This window comes from Haemaphysalis longicornis, unplaced genomic scaffold (genome assembly GCF_048455015.1).
Source record: "Haemaphysalis longicornis isolate Haplotype H1 unplaced genomic scaffold, Haemaphysalis longicornis Haplotype H1 scaffold_12, whole genome shotgun sequence".
In the NCBI taxonomy this organism is placed as follows: Eukaryota; Metazoa; Arthropoda; class Arachnida; order Ixodida; family Ixodidae; genus Haemaphysalis; species Haemaphysalis longicornis.
Window position 1 is genome coordinate 1610061 of NW_027526225.1, and position 23671 is coordinate 1633731.

The 23671-nt window shown below is 49.5% G+C and overlaps 1 protein-coding gene across 1 annotated transcript; it reads right to left on the reverse strand.

Annotated features, from left to right (window-relative positions):
* Positions 1–1804: 1804 nt before the first annotated feature.
* On the reverse strand, positions 1805–6322 carry LOC144162213 (beta-1,3-galactosyltransferase 1-like). Its single transcript, XM_077692679.1, has 3 exons — positions 5870–6322; positions 3096–3326; positions 1805–1828 (listed from the first exon to the last, which is right to left on the reverse strand). The coding sequence occupies exons 1-3, from the start codon at positions 6320–6322 to the stop codon at positions 1805–1807; spliced, it is 708 nt and encodes a 235-aa protein (XP_077548805.1).
* Positions 6323–23671: the final 17349 nt, after the last annotated feature.

The following is a 23671-nucleotide window of genomic DNA, read 5'->3' on the forward strand; positions in this document are numbered from 1 at the left end:
AGCCCTCCACTACGGCGTGCCTCACCGCCTGCCTTGCGTCGGCGCTTTAAACCCTACAATCAATCAAGGACTGGTAAGGTCTCAGTGTGCAGTTTAAAAAAAAACGTTTCCACTCCTGCGGGTATAATCATTCTCCTGACGCGTTTGGGCACGTCATATTTATGACCCCCAAGATATTTCATTCTATACAACGGTTTGGGACACAGAAGTTCTAGCAATGGCAGGGGCAGATATATAAAGTGTATGATGTGTTGGCTGTTTACATTTTTATTTTGTTTTACCATTCCCAACAGCAGTCCCAACAGCAGTGAAAGCGCCGAGATGGCTGATTGCCAACATTGGTGACAAGCTGGATGCGAGTCCCAACATTGGTGACTGCGGTGGGATGCCCAGTCCCAACTGCCGGCGGCGCCGGCACATGCGGGATGAAAAGAAAGCACAAAAAAAAAACCAGAGCGCTCACTGGCGCTGTTTCAGGCAGGGGCCGCGGTAGCACTGCGAAGGCGGGAAATTTGAATTGCATTGGGCAAACCTCTGTTTCATTCACCAAGAGAGGAGTGAGACAGGACGGAGAAGAACGCGGTGTGTGGTAGCAGTGCGCGGATGGCGGCGCTACAGCTAATTATGGCGAATCATTGCTCTGCACTTCGACAGCTTTCATGTTGAGTGGAACGGCTTTGATTTTTTCTCTCTTTCCCGGTCTTAGAGTCCTTCGACTGTCTCGAACTTCGTCATTTCAGTGATGTAGCCACTATTGACCGTCATTCAGTTGCAGCCAGGAATCTATTCGATAGACCCTAAAAAAATTACGCCCCCCTCCCCTCGCGGGAACCCTGGTGTGATGCGACGCTGAAGGGGGTTCCATTATGCGTTTCCGTTGGGTCGATTACTCGAATTGCGTAAGCAATCGTCGAGTAATGCGCGCGCGCGCGCGAGAGAGAGAGAGAGAGAGCAAGCGTAGCGCGGACGACTCTCGACTGAGAGGCCGGCCGGAGCGTGGCACTCCGCTTATATGCGCAGCGCGCCCAAAGGAGCGGAGACCGCGGAGAGAGAGGGTGCTGCACATGCGCACAGCGCGCTTGCGCCGCGTGCAGCGCCGCCAAGCGGCGGAGTGAGAGTGCGCTGCGCCCCGCGCCCGCAGATGTTGGGCGAAAGTGTTCGCTATCGGAGAAAGGAGAGGGGTGAGCGGAGAAGAGGCGCAGCTGTGCGGACGCGGACGACGACGACGCAGGAAGGACAGGGCCGCCGGCAAGAGATGCTCCTCTCAGCGTCGCATCTAATGGAAAGCCACAAAAGCAACACAGAAACGGATGGCATATCTGCTGCGAAGACCATTCAAATCATGCAGTGCCGCTCCGTGCGGGCGATAACTATAGCATTCGCAGTGCTTTCAGCCGGGAAGGAAAGAGTTGATGAATTGGCTTCACCAGGAGCTTCACAGGCAATTATGTGCGCCGTAGTGGAGGGCTCCGGATTACTTTTGACCACCTGGTGATCTTTAACGTACACCGAAATATCTTTTTAATGCTATATATAGCCACGCTGCAAGGGCATCTTCTGTATAGTAGACTAACGGAAATTCAGAGTCCAATAATCCCGGCCGACTCTGTATGACAAACGATCGATGATGAAGCACGGCCAAGCACCTGAAACACTGAGAAGGTAGTAGCATCTTCCCGTCATTGCTGATATCAACGTCTGGTACACCTTGGTGACGATGGTGAGGACTAGAAGCAGGCGCGAGGTTGTCGCGCAAAATTCCCCGTTCCCTATCCCGTTGCCCGTTCCCTAGGGACCACGCTCCCTACGTGGTTCCTAGCGCCCGTAACTACAGAGACAATAAAAAGGGAGAGACGTTTCAATAAACAAGCAAGAGTCTGTTGTTAACAGCTGTTCTGTTAGGTGTTACGACTGTTGCTGACGAGCATCGTTTCAATATTCAATGAAACACACGCTAAGCACCACATTGCATCCCGATGATTTGGCGCCCGCATCTTAACCCCACGTATGCTGGCAAGCTCCTTTCTTTGCTACTCTGGTCCTCCAGGCGGATGCTCCACAACAGAGGCCTTTTTGTAGCGTGAGCTACACTGGCCAAGGTTGAGCAGTTTCGCGTGGCTCTTGGAGAGCCGTGCTGCGCATGCGCGAGGAGCAGTGCTGTCTCACGACGCATAGCTGGCGCGCCGGAGCCACCGCTACAGCGATTGGATTGGAAATCATTTTAGCAGCGGTAAGCATAATATTCAGCTAATGCTAGCCAACCAGGAAACCTAAGAATAACCAGCTGAACCCTAGCTCATGCTACGTATATCCTGGCATTGCCGAGATAAGCCACTGCTAATTTTTTTCGACTCAGCTGATTGAACCAATTGAAGACTCCACATAACATCTTGCCCGAGCAGAGAACTGCATGCACCAGCGCTGTGTGTAAAGACGACTTTATTCCACGGCAGGCAGACAATGAAATAGCGATGCTAATATAGCTGCGTTCCCTTTGTCCACTGGTGTGGCCGGAAGAATTTGGTCGGGCCGAACATTTCGCAACCTATCGCGGCTGCGAAAAGAAATCGCTCACCCGCAGGACCTGGTCGCGTCACCGAATTCGCGGGGAAACTCGCATCCTGTAATACGGGCTTCAGCCCCCGGCACCCACCTCCGTACATGCGTTCGTGTTGCTGCTGTACGAATATCTCTGTGAAACATTAGCGAACGTGTACCGAATTGGAGTGAGCGGAGGGTAATGGGGAAAGCCAATAAATAAATTCCTTTCATTTCCAAAACAGTATCGCACAATCAGGAATCGTACTTCTGCGCAGACCCCAACGCATCGGAAAGTACGGTCGATTGTCAGTTTCTTTCCACTGTCCTGTAGCTGCGTGCAAAGCATCTTGCGCCATAAGGCCACCGAAGGGGGTATAAGTAACAAGACGCAGAGACTCGTGATAACTGCGCATCAGTGCAATACGCGCGTGGAATTTGAACTAAATGCAATGATCGGAGTTGTAAACGGACAGAGCTAGATTTCAAGCATCTATTTTTGCGAGCAAAGACACCTGTCTCAGAGCAGGTGATGCAAGGGAGGCAAGAAGCCTTACCGTGGGATAGGGGTGCACCTTGGGCGACGCCCTTAGCAGTTTCCTCATGACGTCGAAGCTCATTATGACGCCGAGTCCGGAACAGTACCGGAAGTATCTCTGCATTGGGGCCTCTTTCGTTCTCACGAAATACCGGCCGCGCGGATTCCTTGATACGGGCTGGCCGTCCACGACATGGCAATGCAGGCGTTCCGGCTGTTTTGGAAACTCCTCGCGCAGGTAGCGGCTCAGCTGCGACGTGATAATAACAAACCAGAAGTAATTTATCAATCGTTAGGAGCACTGAAATGTGGGTAGCAGAACAAGAAACCGGAAATAATTTATTAGGTGTCAGCAGCGCTGAACTGCTAGTGCCAGAATTAGAAACCGGAAGTAATTTATCAAACGTTAGCATCACTGAAATGTGTGTAGCAGAATAAGAAACAGGAAGTAATTCCTTAGTCGTGTAGCAGCACTGAAATGTGGGTATAAGTATAAGAGACCGGAAGTAATTTATTCGGTGTTAGCAGCTCTGAAACGTGGGTACTAGAATAAGAAACCGGAAACAATTTATTAGGCGTTAGCAGCACTGAAATGTGGGTAGCAGAATAAGACACCCTGAGTAATTTTTAGTTGTTAGCAGCACTGAAATGTCGGTGCCAAAATAAGAAACAGGAAGTAATTACTTCGGCGTTGGTTAAATATGGGTAGCAGGATAATACCGGAAGTAATTTATTAGGCTTTAGCAGCACTGAAATGTGGGTAGCAGACTAAGAAACCGAAAGTAATTGATTAGGTGTTTAGCAGTACTCAAATGGAGGTACCAGAATAAGAAACCGCAAGTAATTCATTAAGCTTTAGCAGCTCTCAATTATGGGTATAGGAATAAGAAACCGGAAGCAATTTATTGGGCGTTAGCAGCGAATAAATGTGCGTATCAGAACAAGAAACCGGCTGTAATTCATGAGACAGCGCAAATAAATGCAGGTATAGGAATAACAAAACTGGAATAATCCATTAGGCCTTACCAGCACTGAACTGTGGGTATATGAGAGACCGGAAGTAATTTGTAAGTTGTCAGGAGCAAATAAATATGTTTAAAAGAATAAAAGACGGGCGTTATTTATCCGGTGTTTGCAGCAATTAAATGTATTCATAAGTTGTCAGGTGGACATAAATGTGGTTATACGAATAAAAGACGGAAGTTATTCATTGCGCGTTTGCAGCAACTGAATGTGGGTATAAGAAAAATAAACATAACGTAATTCATTAGGCGTTATCAGCACTGAAATGTGAGCAACAACCCAACAAAAGTAACAGCCGTAGTACGACTGTGCTGTCGTATAAGGGTTTTTGAGGCTATGTTTACTGGGTGTCAGCTTTAGTGCGGGTGTCGCAGCGTGTTCTTAGGTGACAATAAGGGCTAAAGCTACTAAAACAGGCTGCCATGGTGATTACACGAACTGCTCTCGCAAACAGTTTATTCAGCCTTCTACGAGCCGGTAAAAAACGACTTGCCTGCGCGTGTACCAAAGCCTTTTAGACATACCCTTGCGTTCTTCGGAAAGACAGTCCGGAGACACCTCGACACTCCTAACTCTAACTTCAATCCCAATTGAGCGCAGATTACAGCTCTTGAGAATTTTGCACCACGAAACGTGTTTGAATGTCGCTTTGGGTTATGTTTTCGGGAGTTGGAAATGAATCATTGCGGGCTATTTTTTCGTGCACCCATGTTGCCACGTTTTCTCAACATCGGAAACATTTGGACGACAGTTCTGAGAATACCAGAGACGTGCCGAGCAGCCTGAATGGGTGGTGACTGTTGGGCTGGTGGGTGTGGCCTGCGGAAAGTGTACTTGAAAGCGTACTCCCCTTTCGAAGTGCCTCTACGCATGTGCGGGTAGTACTTAACATATTTCTCCTTTTTTGTTTTTCGTTAGTGTCGGGCACACATCTTAGAATACTCTCCAGTGACGTGGGTTTGGAGGTCGCGTGTGACGCCAAAACCGACTCCTATTTTTTGCATACTAGGTCACTTTACTACTAAAACGTAAACGAAAACTTGACGCCACAGGCGATCATCAGACCACACAACACAAGAGACTCTTCCTCGATGGCACGCTATGGCGCAACTTGTAAAAAGAAGGTGGCATAATATGCTTAAGCATATTCCTATGAGATAAGAAAGCAAAAGCGCTTCTGTTGGTTAGGTAGTTGCTCCGGTGGGGTTTCCCCACTCCTACGCCGCGCTTGCGGGTGGTCGCTACGGCGGACCTTACCACGCGCTGAGTTTTGACCGATCTAAAAGAGATGTAATGTAGCGTTTTTGATCGTTCAATAACCAGATAAAGACAAATGGTGCTCGCGGTTTTAAAGTAAGTGGGCTAGAAATGCTATCTCCGAGAGACGTCTGCGCGCGAACAATCATTGCGTTTTGTAAAACGTCAGAGCAGATTTAAGGTGGCCCATTCTGTCGCTTGTGATTGAATACCATCACCACCGAGTCTGAACGTTCTTGACCAGGATGTGAGGTGGTTTACCATAACAGTCTGTACAAATATTTGTTTTTGCATGCTTTCCCAACGTTTTACTCGAATTTCAACTAGCGCCTAATTTGCCGGTTCCTAACAGAGGCGTTACTAACAACAGTTAAATTAGTATGTTATAATTATTAATAGCACAGAGTGCCAATCCTGGAACCTCTTGTCTGGACATAAACTACTGCCCCAATAGCCGAGCTCTTTTCTTCGTATCAGCTTTCGATTGCCGCCACAGCCTCGACAATCACTTGCTTTGACCTTGAAAGGGTGAACGGCGACGTCGTCGTCCAGCTTGACGACCACCGGCACGTTGGGGCAGTGGTCGACCACCCAGTGCATGCCGGCCAGCCACTTGGGGGTCACTGTCCAGTAGCTATCCTTGATCGGGAACACGACAAGGTCTCCGAGGGCGTCCGCCTCCAGGTTGAGCCAGGCGTCGAGCAGTGGGTCGTTGGCAGTCCGTCCCACGAAGAACACGGCGGCCCAGTTGAAGCGCTTCATGGCGGCCTCCTCGACGAGGCTGTCGCGCAGCGCCATGCGGCGTCCCCATTGGCGTGAGCAGGCGTGCACGAAGAACAGCACGTCGATGGCCTCGCGGCAACGAGCTTCCACGGCCCAGCCTCCGCGGTGCGGAAGGCGCGTCCTTTCAAATTGCTCGTGCTCACGTAGGGCACCCTGGAAGACTTCGTGGCTCCAGTATTCCATGTGCTTGAATTCTTCGTCGGCAAGCAAGTACTTTAATGCTGTAAAATTCCCTAGCCTGGAGATCGCTAAGACACCCACTGTGGTGGCTAGGATGAAAAGGGTACGTCGCATGCGGCGCACATTTTTGCCGGCTTTTCTCGCAGTAAAGACTCGGAATGCGGAACGTACGCCATGGAATGCCATGACGCCGGTGACGATGACAATGATGGCGACGATCTTGCTCGGGGAATGACTCACCCATACCATCGCTGGATTGGCGAATCATCAGTGGGAGGAATTGAAAATCTAAGGGCGCCTCGGCATCCCTGAGGAGCTGGAAATGTGAACGCATTAATGTGAAATGTAACGCCGCTGAATGCCATTTTAAGTTTGTAGATGCGTTGATATTTTATAGTATGGCTGCAGGGTATGGTTTAGAGTATTGTCATTCAATTGGTTTGGGATATTTTTTAACAGTTCTGTGTTAATTTTCGTCGTATACCGTAGTAATTTCAACTGTGTTGCTTGGAATCGCATTTATTTTCAAGCAGTAAGATAATTTATTTCTCTGCCTGCAATTTTGCCCTTACAGGGACACTGAAGTGATATGTAAACATTGCGGGATTACTAGCGCAAATTGCAGTCCGGAGTCCCCAGGCCATGTTTCGACCACTCTAGGTGCGTTTACGCGATTTTATTTAGTAGAAAAACTAATTCCAAAATGCTGTCCTCCTCTCTTTACGCTCGCCCATTTTCTGTGGCGTTTTCGTGTGACGTCAGGAGGGGAAGAGCTGGCAATTGGCTGCGCCACGGCTGCGCTACTGCACGGCTCCCCGGCCGACAGAGTCAGTCGGCCCAGCGTTTCGTCCGCCGGCCGCCGGCGGGTCGTCGCAATCAAGGAGGTTAAAAAAAATTGAATTCGTTCGCTTAGTTGAAACGAAGCCAGGACACGTTTGTGAATGGAAGAATGTGCCTTTCTTTACTTGGTTTGTTTGTACACTGTATCTAGCTCCAAGTCAAGGTCGCTTCACGCCAGTAGGAAAATATAAGGCCTCTTGAAGGCGGGAGAAGAGTCAGCGAAGTCAATATAGGTACTAAGGAAATAAAATCAACTGATATATTTACCGTACAGCGTAAAACTAGGGCGCGGGAAGCACTTTTTTGCGCTGGGCGAACAAGCACAGCGGTCAGCAGCACGACTACGCATCTGCCAACGCTTTTCCGTCTACGAAATGCAATTGCTAGACGTGAGCTACTGTGGAAACTCGGGCGATGCTTACTGCACGATCGCAGTACAACAAATAGTCACCTAAGCTGCTTGAAATGCCAAAACTAAATAAAAGTGTAAACCGATTGTACAATATATACCCTATATTAGCAAGCCCTTCGCGGCCCGCTCCGTGGCTCGGTGGTCTGGGGCGCTGGGTATGTCACCGCAAATATTCTGCAAGTCACGTGTTCGAATCCCCACCGGTGCGTGCTTTTTTTTTTTTAAGTTAACTTTTTTGTTTTCCGCCGATGTTTTCTATATTGAGTTCACCTTTTTTTGGGCCGCAATGTTCATGGCTACACGAACTAGTTCACAAAACGCGCGCAGGCTGGCACTGGCGCGCTAGCGAGTTCTCGTTGGCGTGCTGTTGCCATAAGCACCGACTGCTTGCAGGCAGTGGGCACAGGCCAGAATGAACAGACCCTTGGCCTGGTGCGAACACGCTTTTTACGATACAGGCATGAGGGAGGCAAGCTCCAAATATGGGGGAAAAGTGCATGACATTTGGGCGTCTGCGGGTACGCGGAGGGCGTTCATGCACTGCGTAGGTCTCGGCTAGTGAATGCTACGACTACAAGCCGTCCTGGGAGGCTTATCTTGTGCATTTTACAGCCGACAACATGGCAGAAGCGCGGTACGATGATTACTGAGATATTGAGAATGCCCATCCAACAACGCCATTGGTTATGTTTTACAGAACCGAAACCGAAACCGAAACTTGTGTGATTGCTAACCTTCGGCATCGTCCAATCACGGCGCCCCTCCTCCCAACGTCACAGCCTTAGTTGGTGCGGCCGCCGCAAACCGCGCATGGTAGTTTTTCTTCTTTCGCGCTTTGTAAAATAATTACCGATTTGTCAACCGGATAAACGATGAAAAGCGCGGTAATTTGAGCCAGTCTACGCAGTGCAAGCAAAAACGGGAGCTTGACAAATTCACTTCAGTGTCCCTTTAATTTGCCAGAGCGGAAGCGTAGGCGACTTCGTCTTCTTCTGCTTCGTTCTTCTACCGGCTGCTTTAATATGCATTGTATTTGCGTGTACTTCACATTTCGCTACTGCCAAGTTTGAATGATTGAGTGAGTGAGTGAGTGAGTGAGTGAGTGAGTGAGGGATTAATTGATTGTACGGTTTAACGCGCCGATGCAACGCAGGCGATGAGGCGCGTCGTAGTGGAGTGCCCCAGATTAATTTCGACCACCTGGGGATCATTAACGTGCGCCGAAATCTCGTACACACACGGGTGTTTTTGCTTTTCGCCTCCATCAGAAAATCGGCCGCAGAGGCCGGGAATTGAACCCACGACCTCGTGCTCAGCAGCGCAACGCCTTAGCCACTGAGCCACCGCGGCGGGTGAGTGAGTGAGTGAGTGAGTGAGTGAGTGAGTGAGTGAGTGAGTGAGGGCATGAGTCGTTAGCTTCTCGCGATATATACTGCTGACGACGATATGTCGGACGCCTAATTTTTCGGACATGCTTGATTATTCGGACTTTTTCCCGGCACCAGGACGTTCAGCTTTTTTGTGGAACGTTTGCTTTTTCGGACTGCCTAATTTTTCGGACATTTTCGCGGTCCCTTCAGGGTCAGAATAATCAATCATGGACTGTATATTGCTGTGGAACCTAAATCATGCTGCAGGGCGTCTGAAGATTTTTGTCATGCCGGCGAAGAGGATATTGGAAGATAAGATGCGCGGCCTGGGAGGATGCACGCATTGCCGCCCCCGCTTCTCTTTCAGGCCGCCGCCGTAATAGGTTATTCCTCTGGGGAGCGCGGCTCCCGTGTAGGAGGCCTCGAAAGGACACACTCAATTAGGGCAAGAAAACGCTGATTTAGAGTTGCGTTCCTTGAGGTCACAGGGCTACGCTTGAAATGCCTAAGCCCAGGCGTCGACTTCTGTGAGCGCCCCGGCGCCTAATGCCCGCTCGGAGCATGATTAACTTGCTTCTCCGACGTTCGCGCGTTTTCGTGTGTCCGCCAGGTCTGGGAGAGGAGACTAAGGGCGGGAATTTAGAGCGGCACGTTTGGCTCCCCTATTGGTTGATTTGAGAGGTCGGCTTGACCAATCGAATCTGCTGCGTTGCATACAATGGGCGCGAGGAATGATATTCCCGCGCAAGATAGTGAGCAGCATACCTAGCTGGGGCTGAACACCAGGGAGACTACGTGCTTAGTGCACGTAAATCTTTTCCGTTTAGGGCGTAACCCCCCCGTAGTCGATCGCTAAGGCAGCAAGGTTTTCTAAACACTTTTGTAAATACGTTTGTGTACCTATTTGTAAATACAGTCTTTGTTTGTCATCATCTCTTCGTCCCGTCATCCTCTTCTCATCTCTTCTGCTTCATCAACAACACCACCGAATCCTTCAGGCGAAGGGTCCCTTCCCCGCCCCAACCATAGGTCGGCAAAACAGAAAGAACTCACTCAAACTCAATCACATTTTTTTATTATTTATGCTGTACTCAATCAAACTCAGACTCAAAAAGTTCGTCTGGTCACAAAATCACTCGTACTCACTCATCAAATACTCATTTGTAATCGTACTCACTTGCACTCAAACTCATTTGTCCTCACGAGTATTCGTACTCAATCTGTACTCATGAGTACTGAATCTGTACTCATGAGTATACTCACTTGTACTCAAACTCATTTGTCCTCACGAGTATTCGTACTGAGTCTGTACTCATGAGTACTGAATCTGCACTCATGAGTACTCACTCTGTACTCATGAGTACTACTGCTCATGAGTACTACTCATTCTGCACTCGCGAGTACTACTCATTCTGCACTCACGAGTACTACTCATTCTGCACTCATGAGTACTCTCATTCTGCACTCATGAGCACTCAATCAGTACTCATGAGTACTCAATTTGTATTACTCACGAATAATCAACTTATCTGCACTGTTAGCTAGGTCGTAGCTCGAATGAAAGTAAGTAGAAAAAATAAATTGTTTAATTGATTAGAAAAACACAGGTTACATATAAATCAGGACAGAGGAAGCTTGAAACGTCTGACATGGTGCACTGTCGTTGGGCGACTTACTGTGCGAAGGCAAGTACACTGTACATGTGAGAAAGCGAAACGGGATGTAAGCACTCGCGTTGCGCCAGGCGTCTCGTCTTGTTCTCAGGCCGTGTCGGGCTCAGGGGAGCTCGGGGCTTGCCGGTGCGGCCTAGGCCGTAAACTGCGTTTTTCTGCGTGTCTTCGGGTGGCAGCTTTTGTCGTCCGTTTTCGTTTCCGTGCGCGCTGATACGTATCCTAATCCTGCTCTGAATCCGAAATGCGCCTGCCCCCAGGCACAATGAAGCGTTCGCGTAGATTGACTTCCGTTCGTATCCAGATCACTGTCCGCTTGTTCACAGATGCTCGATGCTGGCGTTTGTTTTTTGTTGTTCCAGATACTAGAAACTTCGTTAAGAGGGGGTTCGTCTCGTTGAGTTTTGGTGAATTTCAAATCTGCTTGATTTTATTGTGTGTGTGCCGTGGGATGCACTTCGTCAGACCTGAAATTGACAGTGTTTACGGCGTTGCGTTGGTTGCGCCGCTTCCGTCGGCGATTGTGTTCGTGTAGCTCGTCGCGTGCTTGATGCATGTGGGGGCGTAGTCGTCTGGTTTGTCCGGTGGCGAGCTGCGCTGTGTAGGGATGGCATAGTTCGGCGCGTTGAGGACGTTGCTTGAATTGACGCGTGCGTTGCGTATGGTGCGGGAACCGTTTGGCTTTTCGTTTAGTGTGCGGTAACGGGGCGTTTTCGTAGGGTGGCATGGCTGATCGGTCAAAGTCGTTGCGGCTCCGTGCTCGCAGTCGCTGTGGTTGTTTCGGAAGTGAAACCGTTGTGGTGGGGAAGCGACTTGCTGTTCGTGCCATCCGTTCGCTCCCACATTCCTCGGCGTCGCAAGCGTGACTTAATCGTCAGGACATTCGATGCTTCGTCTGGATCGGGTTCATTCGTTGCCGTTCTTGCCGTGTCCGTGTCGTCGCTCAAGACCTCGTCTTTAGCCCGTTGTTTCGAGAATGCTATAATCGCTATGTCTCCCATACAAGCAGGATCCGTTTATCGCGAGTCCGCTTGCTCGCGGTTGCGTCCTCTTGTACGAAATGGTGTTTGTCTTGTGAGTCTCGATCGGAGCGCGGGTGCCGGTGATCTTGTTAATTCTGGCTCGGACATGCCGCATGCGCTGGCCGTGTCGTTGCTCGTTGACGGACCTACTTGCACGAGTGTCATGTCGTTCGTCCGCTGGACTCGGGCGGGAGCCGCGGGTGTCGGAGAGCTCGTACTTTCCGGTAGGGTTGAACCGCGTGCGCTGGGTCTTTTGTTGCTTGTGGCCAGGTGATTTCTGCGGTTGTAACATTCGCTGGCCAAGTCAGGATAGCACCTGCAGTGGGAGCGGAGGATGTCGCGAACAGCAGTTTCCTCCGTGTGTGCTGCGGCTTGGTGGCGTTCCGTGCGTTGTGCATTTCGTTCTCCGTGGTCAGCACCACTGGTTCAAGTTGGATGTCGTTCGTCACTTCTGGTGCGTTTCGTGCGCTGTGCGTCTCGTTTTATCTAGGAAACTCCCCTATAATTGGGGTGCGGTCGTTCGCCACGTATGGTGCATTTCGGGCGCCGTGCGTCTTGCTCGCTTGTCGTGGCCATATCTACCAATCCGGATGCGATGTTGTTGGTTGCGTGGACCCGCGCCGGGAGTGCACGTGCGGAAAATGTACGTACCGGCTCCGTTGCATTCCCTGCTCTCAGCGTTCCGTTCGTGTACGTCTGTAGCGGAAGAGCGGGTGCCAGGAACGTGGTGCCTTCTGGCTCGTGCGCCCTGCGTACGTTGCGCGTCTCGTTGCTCGTTGCTGGAATGATCAGCGCGTGGGCGATGTAGCTCGTGGGCGATGTAGCAGAGCAACGTGTGTTCGTAATCTCGCCAGAAATGCACTGACCTTCGATGCGTCTCCGTAATCGTGGCGATTACCTGGGAAAGGTCCGGTGAGCACGCAATCACAATTTTGCATGCGTCGTCTCGTTCATGTGCGTGCGTCGTGCATTCTGCCTGTGCTCAGATCTCGTGCAGTCCAGGCACCGTGGAAAACGGGCGGCCGACTATCGCCAGTTGTCTCAGAAAACTTTCTCGTTCATCACGCAGCCTTCTGCTCTCAAACAGCGCCGCTTGCAGGGTCCTCGGCCGTTTGTTGTCGGAGGCAGCCTGAAGTAGCGTTGGCACATTCGTTCGTTTGGAGAGATGGCGACGTTCTTCCTTGTCCTCTAGAAGACGCAAGATGATGTCGTCCTTACGGCCAGAGCAGGGTAGACCTTGTAATCGTAGTGCGCTCACGAACTGCTGTTTCTTCGTAGAGCATAGGACGTAGCGTTCCGTTGAAGTCAGCACTGTGTCGACCACCGCTGGCGTGGAGTGCGTCGGTGCCCCATGTCTGCGTGCTGCACTCTCGTAGTCGTGGTGCGGTCCGTCCAGGTGGTTCGTCCGTTCGTCCTCCCGTGGCCTTAAATCATGATCCTGTCGACTGCAACATCTTAGCTAGGTCGTGGCTCGAATGAAAGGCTAAACAGAAAAAAATAAAATGTCTAACTAATTAGAAATACTGAGATTACATATACATCAGGACAGAGGAGCCCGAGAAGAAAACGTCTTACACGGTGCATTGTCATAGGGCTTCCCACTGCGCGAAGGCACGTACACGGGAGAGAGCGAAACGGGACGTACGCACTCGCGTTCTGAATCGGGGGCTGAATCGCGGGGCAGTTGGCCAGTTCTAGAGAGGGCGCATTATGTACATGAAGCTACTTAACGGCGACCCCAGTAGCTCCCATGTGTACAGCGGGGTGTGATATTAAGTTGCAATAATGAATTATCTTTATGACGGACACAGACAGACAGACTGACAGGCCAACACTGTCGCGCTCAAGTGGCCAAAGAAAGACTATCGTCTTTAAAACCATCTGGAAAGAGACGCTGCCGCCGCTTTTCCGAATTCTGCGAATATTGCGCAACCGTACCCCTCGCAACCGCCGCCAGCCCGCAAATTAAGAGATAAACAGAAAGGCGAAAACCGGCTCGCGCGAAAAGCCAAAGAGTGAGGTCCCGCCGCGAAAAAGGGACAGGACGGGCGCTACGCGTCGTTGTGTCTATTTCCGTTAACAGCTAGGCCAAAACCCACACAGGTCTGATCTTACTAATTTTTCTATTCGTGTGTGTGCGGTTACCCAGAGCACCCATTTGCTGCAAATTTGCTGCACCTGGTGACGCGCCGACGGTGGGCCCGATTCGCGCCTCGGTCAGCCAGCCGGCGGCAGACGTGCTGCAACTGGCGGCACACGGCGCCGCCGAGTCTACTCTCCTTTTCCCATCGAGACGGCCGCACCAAATCATGCTTGGGACGACCGGCCCGCAAAAGACACGCAGCGACGAGTAGACTCTGGGGACGGCGCCGCTGAGTCGCCTCCCCTTTCCCATTCGTGGCTCGGCTGACGCAATCACTTCGCCTGCATTCGCCGGATTCAAACTGCGGCCAGTGATAGTCCTGATTGGAAAGATTCGAACTGCACGCGGCTGCGGCGGAACCCCGGGGGTATAAAACCAGCTCTGAAGCAGCGGCTGTGCGGCGGCATTTCATCGGAGGCACTGAGTTGAGAAGTGCCTTTGTGCGAGCCATGTAACGCTCTTGGTAGCTTGAATGCAGCTTAAAATCACCGTCGGCTCGACAACTTCATCGCTCTCCTCTGCGCCGCGTCGATGGCGGACTGAGCAGGGCAACGTCGCAACATCTATGCATCTGTATTGTTAACCTGTGGCTTTTGTATCTATGTTGTACAACGCGCCCCTTATGTAACACCCCTCTGTGGGGTCTTTAAGGAAATAAAGTGAAGTGAATCGAACAGTGGTGACTGAGCTAGAATGGCCCAGTTCCAACAGTGTGTGTGTGTGTTCGGGGGGGGGGGGGGGCGTGGAGAGGGTATCGGTCGCAGTCGAGGGCCGCAGGGCACCCAGTTGGTGCCGGTACAGCAGCGTAGAACTGCTCTGCCGTGCTTTGTGTACTCGAGAACAAAGTTTGTAGACGCGTTTTTCGGAGGCGTGATAGCTTGCACTGACGTCACTGTATTGCCGTGTTGGTGGGTTGGTTGCACAGTGGAAATCTGCAGCTCTTATCTCGAGTAACGCGGATGAAGCTGACAGCGATCAATCAAAAAGTGCGGTGACGTCGTACTATGTGCAATCTACATGTCTTACGAGACGTTCCAAGATGCGAGCTTAAGCGAGCTTAAGCGGCGTCTGCCGGTGGCGTCCATCAATTCGAAACAATTCCTTCTCGAGGCCTCTCACAGTGCGAGCTTAAACTCGGCGGTATAGTTGCAAGCGAGGGGTGGTCGCCCCGCCTGTAAACAGTAGTGAAGGTAGGGGAATAACAACCACCGAAATTCGCCATCATCGTCAGCGCCCTCATTACACAGTGGCATAAACGAGAAGCGGCGAATCGGGTTGCCACTCGAAAGTAAAGCCATTCGAAAGCAAAACGCTCCTCCAGCGGCAAGATGACAGAGCTCTTCGACGAAATATGCGAGGCTAAACAAGGCGCCGCACGCCTTGAACTTTATATTATGATGTCCGATTCACAACTCACAAACGTGCTTAGGTGTACTCGGATATTTTATTTCCATTACTGAGGCAAATTCCACCACCGCGCCTGCACGCCGTAGTGCACGGTGGGGCACTTGTAAATGGCACTACACGAGATAGCGAACCTGAGCAAAATGTTTCAAAACGGGAGCCTAATAAAATCATATGGGCGCACGTACATCAGCCAAACTGTCGCTTGAATACGCCCAGCGAACGTTACCAACCACGCAGTCGGTTTGACGCGAGTTACGTAAATTAACTGCGACAGTTGAAATGAGCGGTTCGGCTCACGAAACGACTACACAGCGTGACATGCGTCTACAGAAACTTCTGAAGACCGAAAAAGAGGGACTTCAGTACGCCTAGTTCGTGCGTTGTTAGCAGCCTCCACCGCCTCTCCCCTAAAACAATTGGAAGGGAGCAAGCGCAATGAAGCCGCCACGCGTTCACAGGCCGCGGCAACAAAAATAACTGCGGCAGTCAACAAGTCCCATCAGAGAAGAGCAACTGCGGCCGCGTTTCCCGCCGGGCCCTCACCCCCTCCTTTTTCCCTCTTCACCGTGAGCCCTTTGCGAGCGACCGCCGAAAAACGCTTACAGCGCCAAACAGGGACCGGGAAAGGAGGGAGGTGCAGTTTTCGTTGCCTAATTTTACCATCCTTGACAGTTAAGCTGCACAGTGGCACCGCTAAATGTTTGCGACTCGTACACGCGCGTCCGGACTCGAGCTCGTGATTAAACTTGTTTGCCCCACTGTACTCAGGAGTGCATATACTCATGAATACACAGTACTCATGATTACACAGTATTCATGAGTATTGTACTCATGAGTGCTGTGTACTCATGAGTACTGTATACTCATGAGTACTGTGTACTCATGAGTACTGTATACTCATGAGCACTGTGTACTCATGAGTACTGTGTATTCATGAGTACTGTGTACTCATGAGTACTGTATACTCATGAGTACTGTGTACTCATGAGTACTGTATACTCATGAGTACTGTGTACTCATGAGTACTGTGTACTCATGAGCACTTATACTCATTAGTACTCAAACTCATGAGTACTCATACTCATGAATACTGTACTCATGAGTACTCATACTCATGAGTAGTGTACTCATGAGTACTGTACTCATGAGTAGTAAACTTACCCCTGTACTCACTCGTCATCGACTCACTGTTTTTTTCTGGGTGCGTGATCACTCATCATCGTACTCACTCGTGAGTTTGAGTACAAATGAGTACAAATGAGTGTACTCACGAGTGAGTACGCCGACCTATGGCCCCAACTAACCAGCAAACCTACAAGAAAGGTTTTAGTCATACTACAGTAGGATACGTATCGTCGTGCATAGAAGCCTGGCTTGATGGAGAATGTTCACAAGTGTATAGCTGGAAGCACGTGCTATGGAGTACTTCGCTTCCGGTGCGCATGGGCAGGTGGTGCCTACGGCTGCGCCCTCTGTTGTCCGACTACCCCGAAGTGTTTCTGGTGTGTTGTGAGTGAATTTAATGTGATGCGCTTTCTATGAACCAAATTAATCAGCCTTTTATTGGTTTCGCGTGCATGCGAATTATCTAGATTACCATAAACTGCGGCGCTAGGCCGTGCAACACACTGGTGAAAGAATCTGTTATTGAGTTGAACTGAGTTTAATTGTTTATTACGGCAACAAAAAGAGCTTCGCCCGGGGCTAAGACAAAAGGCGACATTTAAAGTCGCCTGACTAGGGCCCTAGCCCCAGGCAGCACAAGCACATAAACAGCAGTTTGTTACAGAAACGCAGTCGGCTTAGAAATTTTAATGCAAACCTAACACAATTCTATATACAACTATAGAACATCAGGTTAACCATACGCAGTTTGTATCCGTTTCTGGGGTCTGCACAGTAACTCACAATCCAGATTTGGAAGTATAAATGAGCGTAATACAATAACTTGTCACATACCGAGAAATATTCTTTTTTAGAATGCTTACAGCACAAAAGCATTTTTACCCAAACCACACGCACACAATATCAGAAAAACGAACAAGCAAAGAAAAACCAGCATGTTTGTCTTAATTGCTCTGTATATTTTGTGGCGGTGTAGACTATGCGATAGCATCCAAAGCCTCCTAGATCAACAAAAGCTTGCCTTTATGAAACGGTGTCACCTGTATGTAGCGCACGGGGTACTTAGACCAACCACCCGACTTGTTTCCTCTTCATTACGTTTGTGTGTGTTTGCTCTAATTGTGATGCGTTTGTGGTTTCCCCGATATAGATGTACTCTCCAGTCTGCTTGACCGCATAATGTCCTCGTGCTGACGTCATGTCTGTACACATTTTCTCATACAGTAGTGTGTGTGCCGCCAGGCATTAAAACATTTTTTTTTATTACACACTGGTAGGCTGCCTGTTAAAACTCGGATGAAAGACTGGGGTCTGTTTATAGGTTGGTAGACAGATTGCCGCCTCTGTTATCGACCAGAGTCAATTGATCACTGTTTATTAAATTGCAGAGATGCTAACTTTTTCTGGGACATTATGCAGCGACCACTCAGGAAAGACATGGATATCACGCCTTTCTCAATCCTATTTTTTCCATTCCTTTATCTTGGTGAGCCTCTCTATGACATGTTTATTTTCATTGGTTTGTACAGTCTGTGACGATGTCGCCTATGTGATAGGCATGCTGAGCCACCAAGATCAACAAAGTCATATTTCCGAGGAAGTGTGGCGTTTGTACATAGTGTGTACAATTCGTTTGACCAAACACCCGGCTGGTTGCATGTTTTGAACGCTTGCGTGTGTTTGCCTGAATTTTGACGTATTCTTGGTTTTCCTAACTTTACTGTATCCTGTTGTTTGTAGTGTCCTCGCACTGTCATGGTTTAGCGTATTCGCCCATGCAATAAAGAAAACAAAAAATGAAGGAAGCTCACACTACTGCGTAAGACTTGAAGGCAGCGAAGCTGTACGCAACAGTAGCGTTCTCTTCTTTTTCACCTCACGGCGGTGCTTAAGCTTCGCCGCTCTGCGAGAGACCACAGATGGGTGTTCGTCTTCCTCCACCGCACACGATTCTGCACCGCACGCGGCCACCTGGCCTTCCTTCGTGGCGCGCGCTTATCGCTGCGGCGGCGGCCGCCTCGTCTTTCTGCGCCACATCCCGCGCACGGGTTCCGCGCACGTCTCCTTTCCCTCCTCGCCTGTCTCTCCCCTGCCGTCGATCACTCCCCGGCATTAGGTCGCTGCTCCGTAACGGGTGATTTCGGAAGGGGGTGTGCTTTGACCTCTAGCGCTGAAGAGCAAAATTGGTTACCGCGCGAAAACTGCCCGAGGTAGCGTAGTGTAGCTTTCACTACAAAACAGGTAGAAAGCTAGCACAGTCGCTAGCGCATTCGGCTGCAAGTGCAGAGACACAAGTTTAAATCCCGGCGGGTAACACGCGTGTTCTTTTTGTTTACTGTTTGCAGCAGCGGCCACTTTATTGACAACAATAGCGACAACGGGTTTTCGCAGAATGGGGAACACAAATGATTCGAAACAGCGCCGCAAGTTTTATTTTCGAACTACGAGCGAGCAGCAAGCGTTTCAAGGATGAAAAATAACTAACGTGACGTCAGATTTAACATATCTCGTCACGACGCAAAACTGCAGGCCTGTGTTTATTCCATAGAACATATTCACACAGCATGCCTCGTCACGCCTTACTCAGCGCCTTTCCATACATATCGTCGCGTTTAGATAACGTTCGCAAAGCTGGCGCTCTTTCATACAACATTAAGGCCCTTTTACTGCGAAGCACTATACCTGTGTCTGACCCCCCCCCCCCCCCCCCCCCCCGCCCTCCCCAGCTTTCATTCCGGTGAAGCCGATTTACTCGGCTCCCACCGCCGACACCGCTTTCACATCTGTTATTCCCCTCGCCACCTACGATGCCTCTTTCGCTAGCTGTGAAATCGGCTGATCATGGCTGTAGCGCCCTTATCAGGCGTTGCCAGAGCAACTTACCCGCTTTGAACGCGACGTGAGCCCATAATTCTCGTTCAGCGTGAAAGCTATTCCGCGCGACATTTTCGCCCCTGTATGTCACGCCTCAGCCCGCTCCCATCACCGGTTTCCGGTTTATGTGTGCACTGCTTGGGGGTGGAAGCAGGGGTGGAGGAGGCGTGCATGCACAGCTAGTCTTCATGCCGCTACCGATGACATGAACATTGCGCTGGCGGGAAATTTAAACGTGGAAGTCTCGGGGTTGAATGCGGCCTGTCAGCTGTCCTCAATGGTCGAGCGCTTTGGGTTTGGGTTGGTGTGCTACACAGACAATGAGATGCCTACGACGCAGGACGGAAACGCACAGCCACATGTTTGTCCCTCTAGAATAAAGCTCGAGTCCTCCCAGGTTTCAACTTCTTATGGACAGACGCGTGTCGCTCGCTCGTAGGAAGAACAGCGGGAATCGAAGGAGTGTCTAGCGGAACAGAAGCGCGGATGGGGGCGAGAACAACAGAAAGCTGCTCCCACCTCCGTTTTTCCCGCGAGTTCTAGCTCGCCGAGTAGCTGGGAATCTCTCGCTGGTGAACAACAACGTCGACGTAAGCCAATATTTCTTCTTCAGGTTGAAGGGCTTTCAGAGCGACAATTTTGGCGGTGCCTTTCACTTCTAAGCACGCGCACATAACTGGTTGACAGACACGAGTTGGGAGTGGAGGGAAGGGGAGTGGCGTGTACGCGCACATATAAGTTTCATGCCCTCACTGGTGACTTGTCCGTTGTCCAGGCGGGAGGCTTAAACGTGAACGTCCATCGCCCGAATGCGAACTTTGCGTTGTCTTAAGGGTTCGACCGGATTCGGTTGCTGTGTTACGCAGACAGTAAGATGCAGACTTGTCAGTAATGAAATTACAGCAATTTAATTACAGTAATTACACTACTTTTTGCTGTAATGAGTAGTGTAATGAATTATTTTTGAGTGTTGGTAATATAGCAACGTAATGAATTACTTCAGGCCAGTAATTTTATGGAAATTACTAATTACTTTGCCAATTACTTTTGACTACGATATAACCTGTCCGCTTCTCTTAAGGCATAAAAAGTTAACCATGAAAAGTTGACCATGTAAAGTTCCAATGCCCAGAGAGTCTCTGAGCATTGGAATTCTATGAGCGCGGAGGAAACAACGCTTCGATGACAGCTGCGCGTGCTTTCTCGTGCCTCTTCATTTCCTTTCGATGCGTTCCGGGAATGCAGGAGTATTCGAAGGGTTCCCGAAAACGAAAAAGTTCCTCATTATGTTCAGCACAACCCTGCCCTCATCCGCGCCAGCGGAGCATCTTGTTAGCAACACAAAAGACAATCTGTCATACAAACGGGGACGCCTTTCCGATACCCACTTTGAATCTAGTCTCTTCTGGGAAAGATAACTAACATATCAATGTACAGCTCTGTAAATAAACTGTACATAAGTTGGTGTATAAACAAATATTTTCGGGATTGCAGTGTATATGTATATGTGTTGGTAATGTAGAAGTGATTAATTTTTGGTTTAGCAATTTCCAAGTAATTTCATTGCTTTTGAAAAGTAATAGTAATGTAATGTCATTACTTTCGGTCACCTGAAATTTTTAGTGTAAGTTAATTACACTTTCGAAAATTCCAGGAAAGTAATGAGTAATGTAATTTAATTACTTTTCAGAGGTAATTTTGCCATCTCTGGTGACATGCCTACGACGAGGGAGGGGAAGAGAGCGCTCCGTGTTTGTACACGAGAATAAATCTCGAGTTCTTCAAAGTTTAATTGGGCTAAATGTTATTTGATCGATCGCAACTCCCAAACAAACGTGTTTTGTTTCGTACATTTTGTGTACTGCGTCTAGCTTTGCAGGTCGTCCTTCTTCACAGAGTCTGGAAGGGCACTACTTTTTTTTTTATTCCTTCATCCAACGTTTCCTAGGGACTGGAACCATAGTCTTTCTGATTTCGTTACAATCAACAAACCGGAATTGTTTCGTTACGCTGTGTGTAGCATTATATGTTACATTATCTGTTGAGCATTTCTATTGGGTATAACGCTGCATTGCTTGTCTCGAATTGCACTTGTTCAGTGGATATTGTTGTTTCAGGTGATCATTTTTGTACGGAATGCTAAATATCTGCACTAAATTTTAACTAAGCTTATTTATTACAATAATACCACATGCATACCTTAGCAGCACGTTTCATGCTGAGACGGTGAGATTTAATATATTTACCTGTATAACGTTGTTTGTTGGGGTGATATGCGCTCATATTATGTTGTTTGTAGTTGAGTTATGTTATTTTTAGTTGTATTTTATTCGCTCCCCTCTTAAATGCATTTGCTTTGAGCATACTGATAATGAAATAAAAAAAATAGATAAAGTATTTACCACCCCTTTCGAATGAAAGTTAATGAATAGTGAAAGTTGAAGTGCGTGCAACATTCACCGAAAGTGCGAGCAGACGATTGTTGACCCTTCAAAGACCCAAACCGCAAACGGAGGACGAAAATATGCGACGATTTTTCGAAAATAAGTAAACGCATTTACGAACAATCTAAATGTATACCGATACTCCTCCTTCGTGTTCGATTAGTGGGGTTTTCTAGAAGCGTTTCCTTTTCCTGAGGTTCACGTAACCGTTTTCCCAATATGCACGCCCGGTTTCACGCAGCCACCGCATGACCGGAGATCTTATCGGAGTTTTTTTTTTGGGGGGGGTCGACCAACCTGTGGAAATGCGTTAGCCTTTTTACAGAACGCCATCGGTCCCACCAAGAAAGCTTTCGCTTTAAAAATGAATAACAGTCGCAATGGCAAGAAACCTTGTTTCTTCGCCCCAGCCAAGGAAGGACGACACGTACGTGACAGGCTACATTGCTTTGCTCCAGGGAGCCGGTCACTTGGACACTCATCCTTTTGACGCCGTTGGAGACAAGGCTAGGAATTGCGTTCTCGACCATGATTGCCTATTCATGCACTGGGAGCTGTTTGAAGGCGGGAAGTCGGTTGAGAACACTGCATCGACCCTTCCGCTCTTAAGTGGTGCCTGCTGCATTGGATGTAGACGGTGCACGCGGGAGAAACGCTGGACCGATCACTCACGCTGAAGTCCCACGACAATAGTTTTAGGACTTTACCCTAAGTAATCGGGAGGCCTATATACAACTTGCCTTCCAAAAGACCATGGCAGAAGTGAATCGCGGGGAAACCACCGAGCCCAAGGAGAGCATCGCACGCCTCCGTGTAGCAGATCTATTGTATCGATCAATGTCGTAATGTTGAAGCCGGAATGGAAATGACTATTGCGCAAAAGAACGGCGCATATTACCTGTGTTTGCCTCCTAGCAAAAATATGTCCGCACTTGCGTACGTACGTCATGTTGCAATATCATCATTGTGAGCATACGCTGTGTAAACGGCCACTATGATTCCTTTCAACCAGGGAAAGGAATCAGGAATTCGAGCCAACTGAGGGCCGTCAGTAGGAACGTGGTTACGGTCCGTTCTGCACAGAACATGACTTTCGCACCCGAACACTGTGGCGCATTTTAAACAAGTAGCTCACTAATATGTTTGCTGCGAAACAACACCTCACAATAATGAAAGCGAAGCTTTCTACGTCTCTCTGCTGGCGTCCGCACGCACCCCGAAATGCACTGCAGGAAAGCAAACTTTCTCTGACGATGACCGAGGGTGAAGGGAAGAAAAAAACGCTTTCCGTGGTCGGAATCTAACTTGCGTCTCTCGCGTTATGAAGCCGATGTCTACCCGATTCTGCCATTATAAGAGGGTCTAAGCACTTAGTATTTACGTGGGCGCTAAACAGGGTTGTGAAAGCTATGAGGCCTGGAGCTCTCGCCATTCTCTCGTGCCTCAAAGCGCAGTGGATACTACGAGCTGATAACTTCGGAGCAAAACAGCCTAGGGACACTTGTCGGATACACCGCGCACCGAAGTATGCGCAGCCATTGGCTAGCCTCGGCGGTTCGCCCGGATTTTCATTTTAGCAGCCGGAGCTGATGCTCCGCCTACCACTTGCTGCGTGGCACTGCTTTTCGCGTAAGCCGTGCTTGCGATGACACGTCAGTTATAGCATAAGGGAAACGAAGGTTTCTCTTAATAAAGAAAAAGATGCTCGATCACGACAATAACCACCTACGACCAGCGGCCGCTTGCGTCTCTGCATGCACCGCTGTCGCAACGAACAGGTGCCTCCGAAGCCGAGTCGCACAGAAAAGGCTTAGCCTCGCCGCAGTTATTCGGTCACCGCCTAATGAAGCCGCGCCGAAGATGATCTCCAGCAAAATCTTTCACAGCACCGACAAACCTTGTGACGCATTTGTAGACTGAACTTTAACGATATTCCAGATCTGGTGGCCAGAGACGAGTTTTAGCTGCGGCGGTCTGCCCCGGTTCGTGCGAGGTCCTTGTTCACCGTGCAGGCGTTGTCGCCTTGCCGGGGCAAGGCGGCAAGG

Excerpts from the sequence above, each read along its gene's own strand:
- LOC144162213 (XM_077692679.1), bottom strand. The coding sequence starts at position 6,322 with ATGGAATACTGGAGCCACGAAGTCTTCCAGGGTGCCCTACGTGAGCAC. Across the intron at positions 3,327-5,869 it reads TTCACCCTTTCAAGGTCAAA|CTGAGCCGCTACCTGCGCGA; the intron begins GCAAGTGATTGT and ends ATCACGTCGCAG. Across the intron at positions 1,829-3,095 it reads AGGTGCACCCCTATCCCACG|TTACGGGCGCTAGGAACCAC; the intron begins GTAAGGCTTCTT and ends TTGTCTCTGTAG.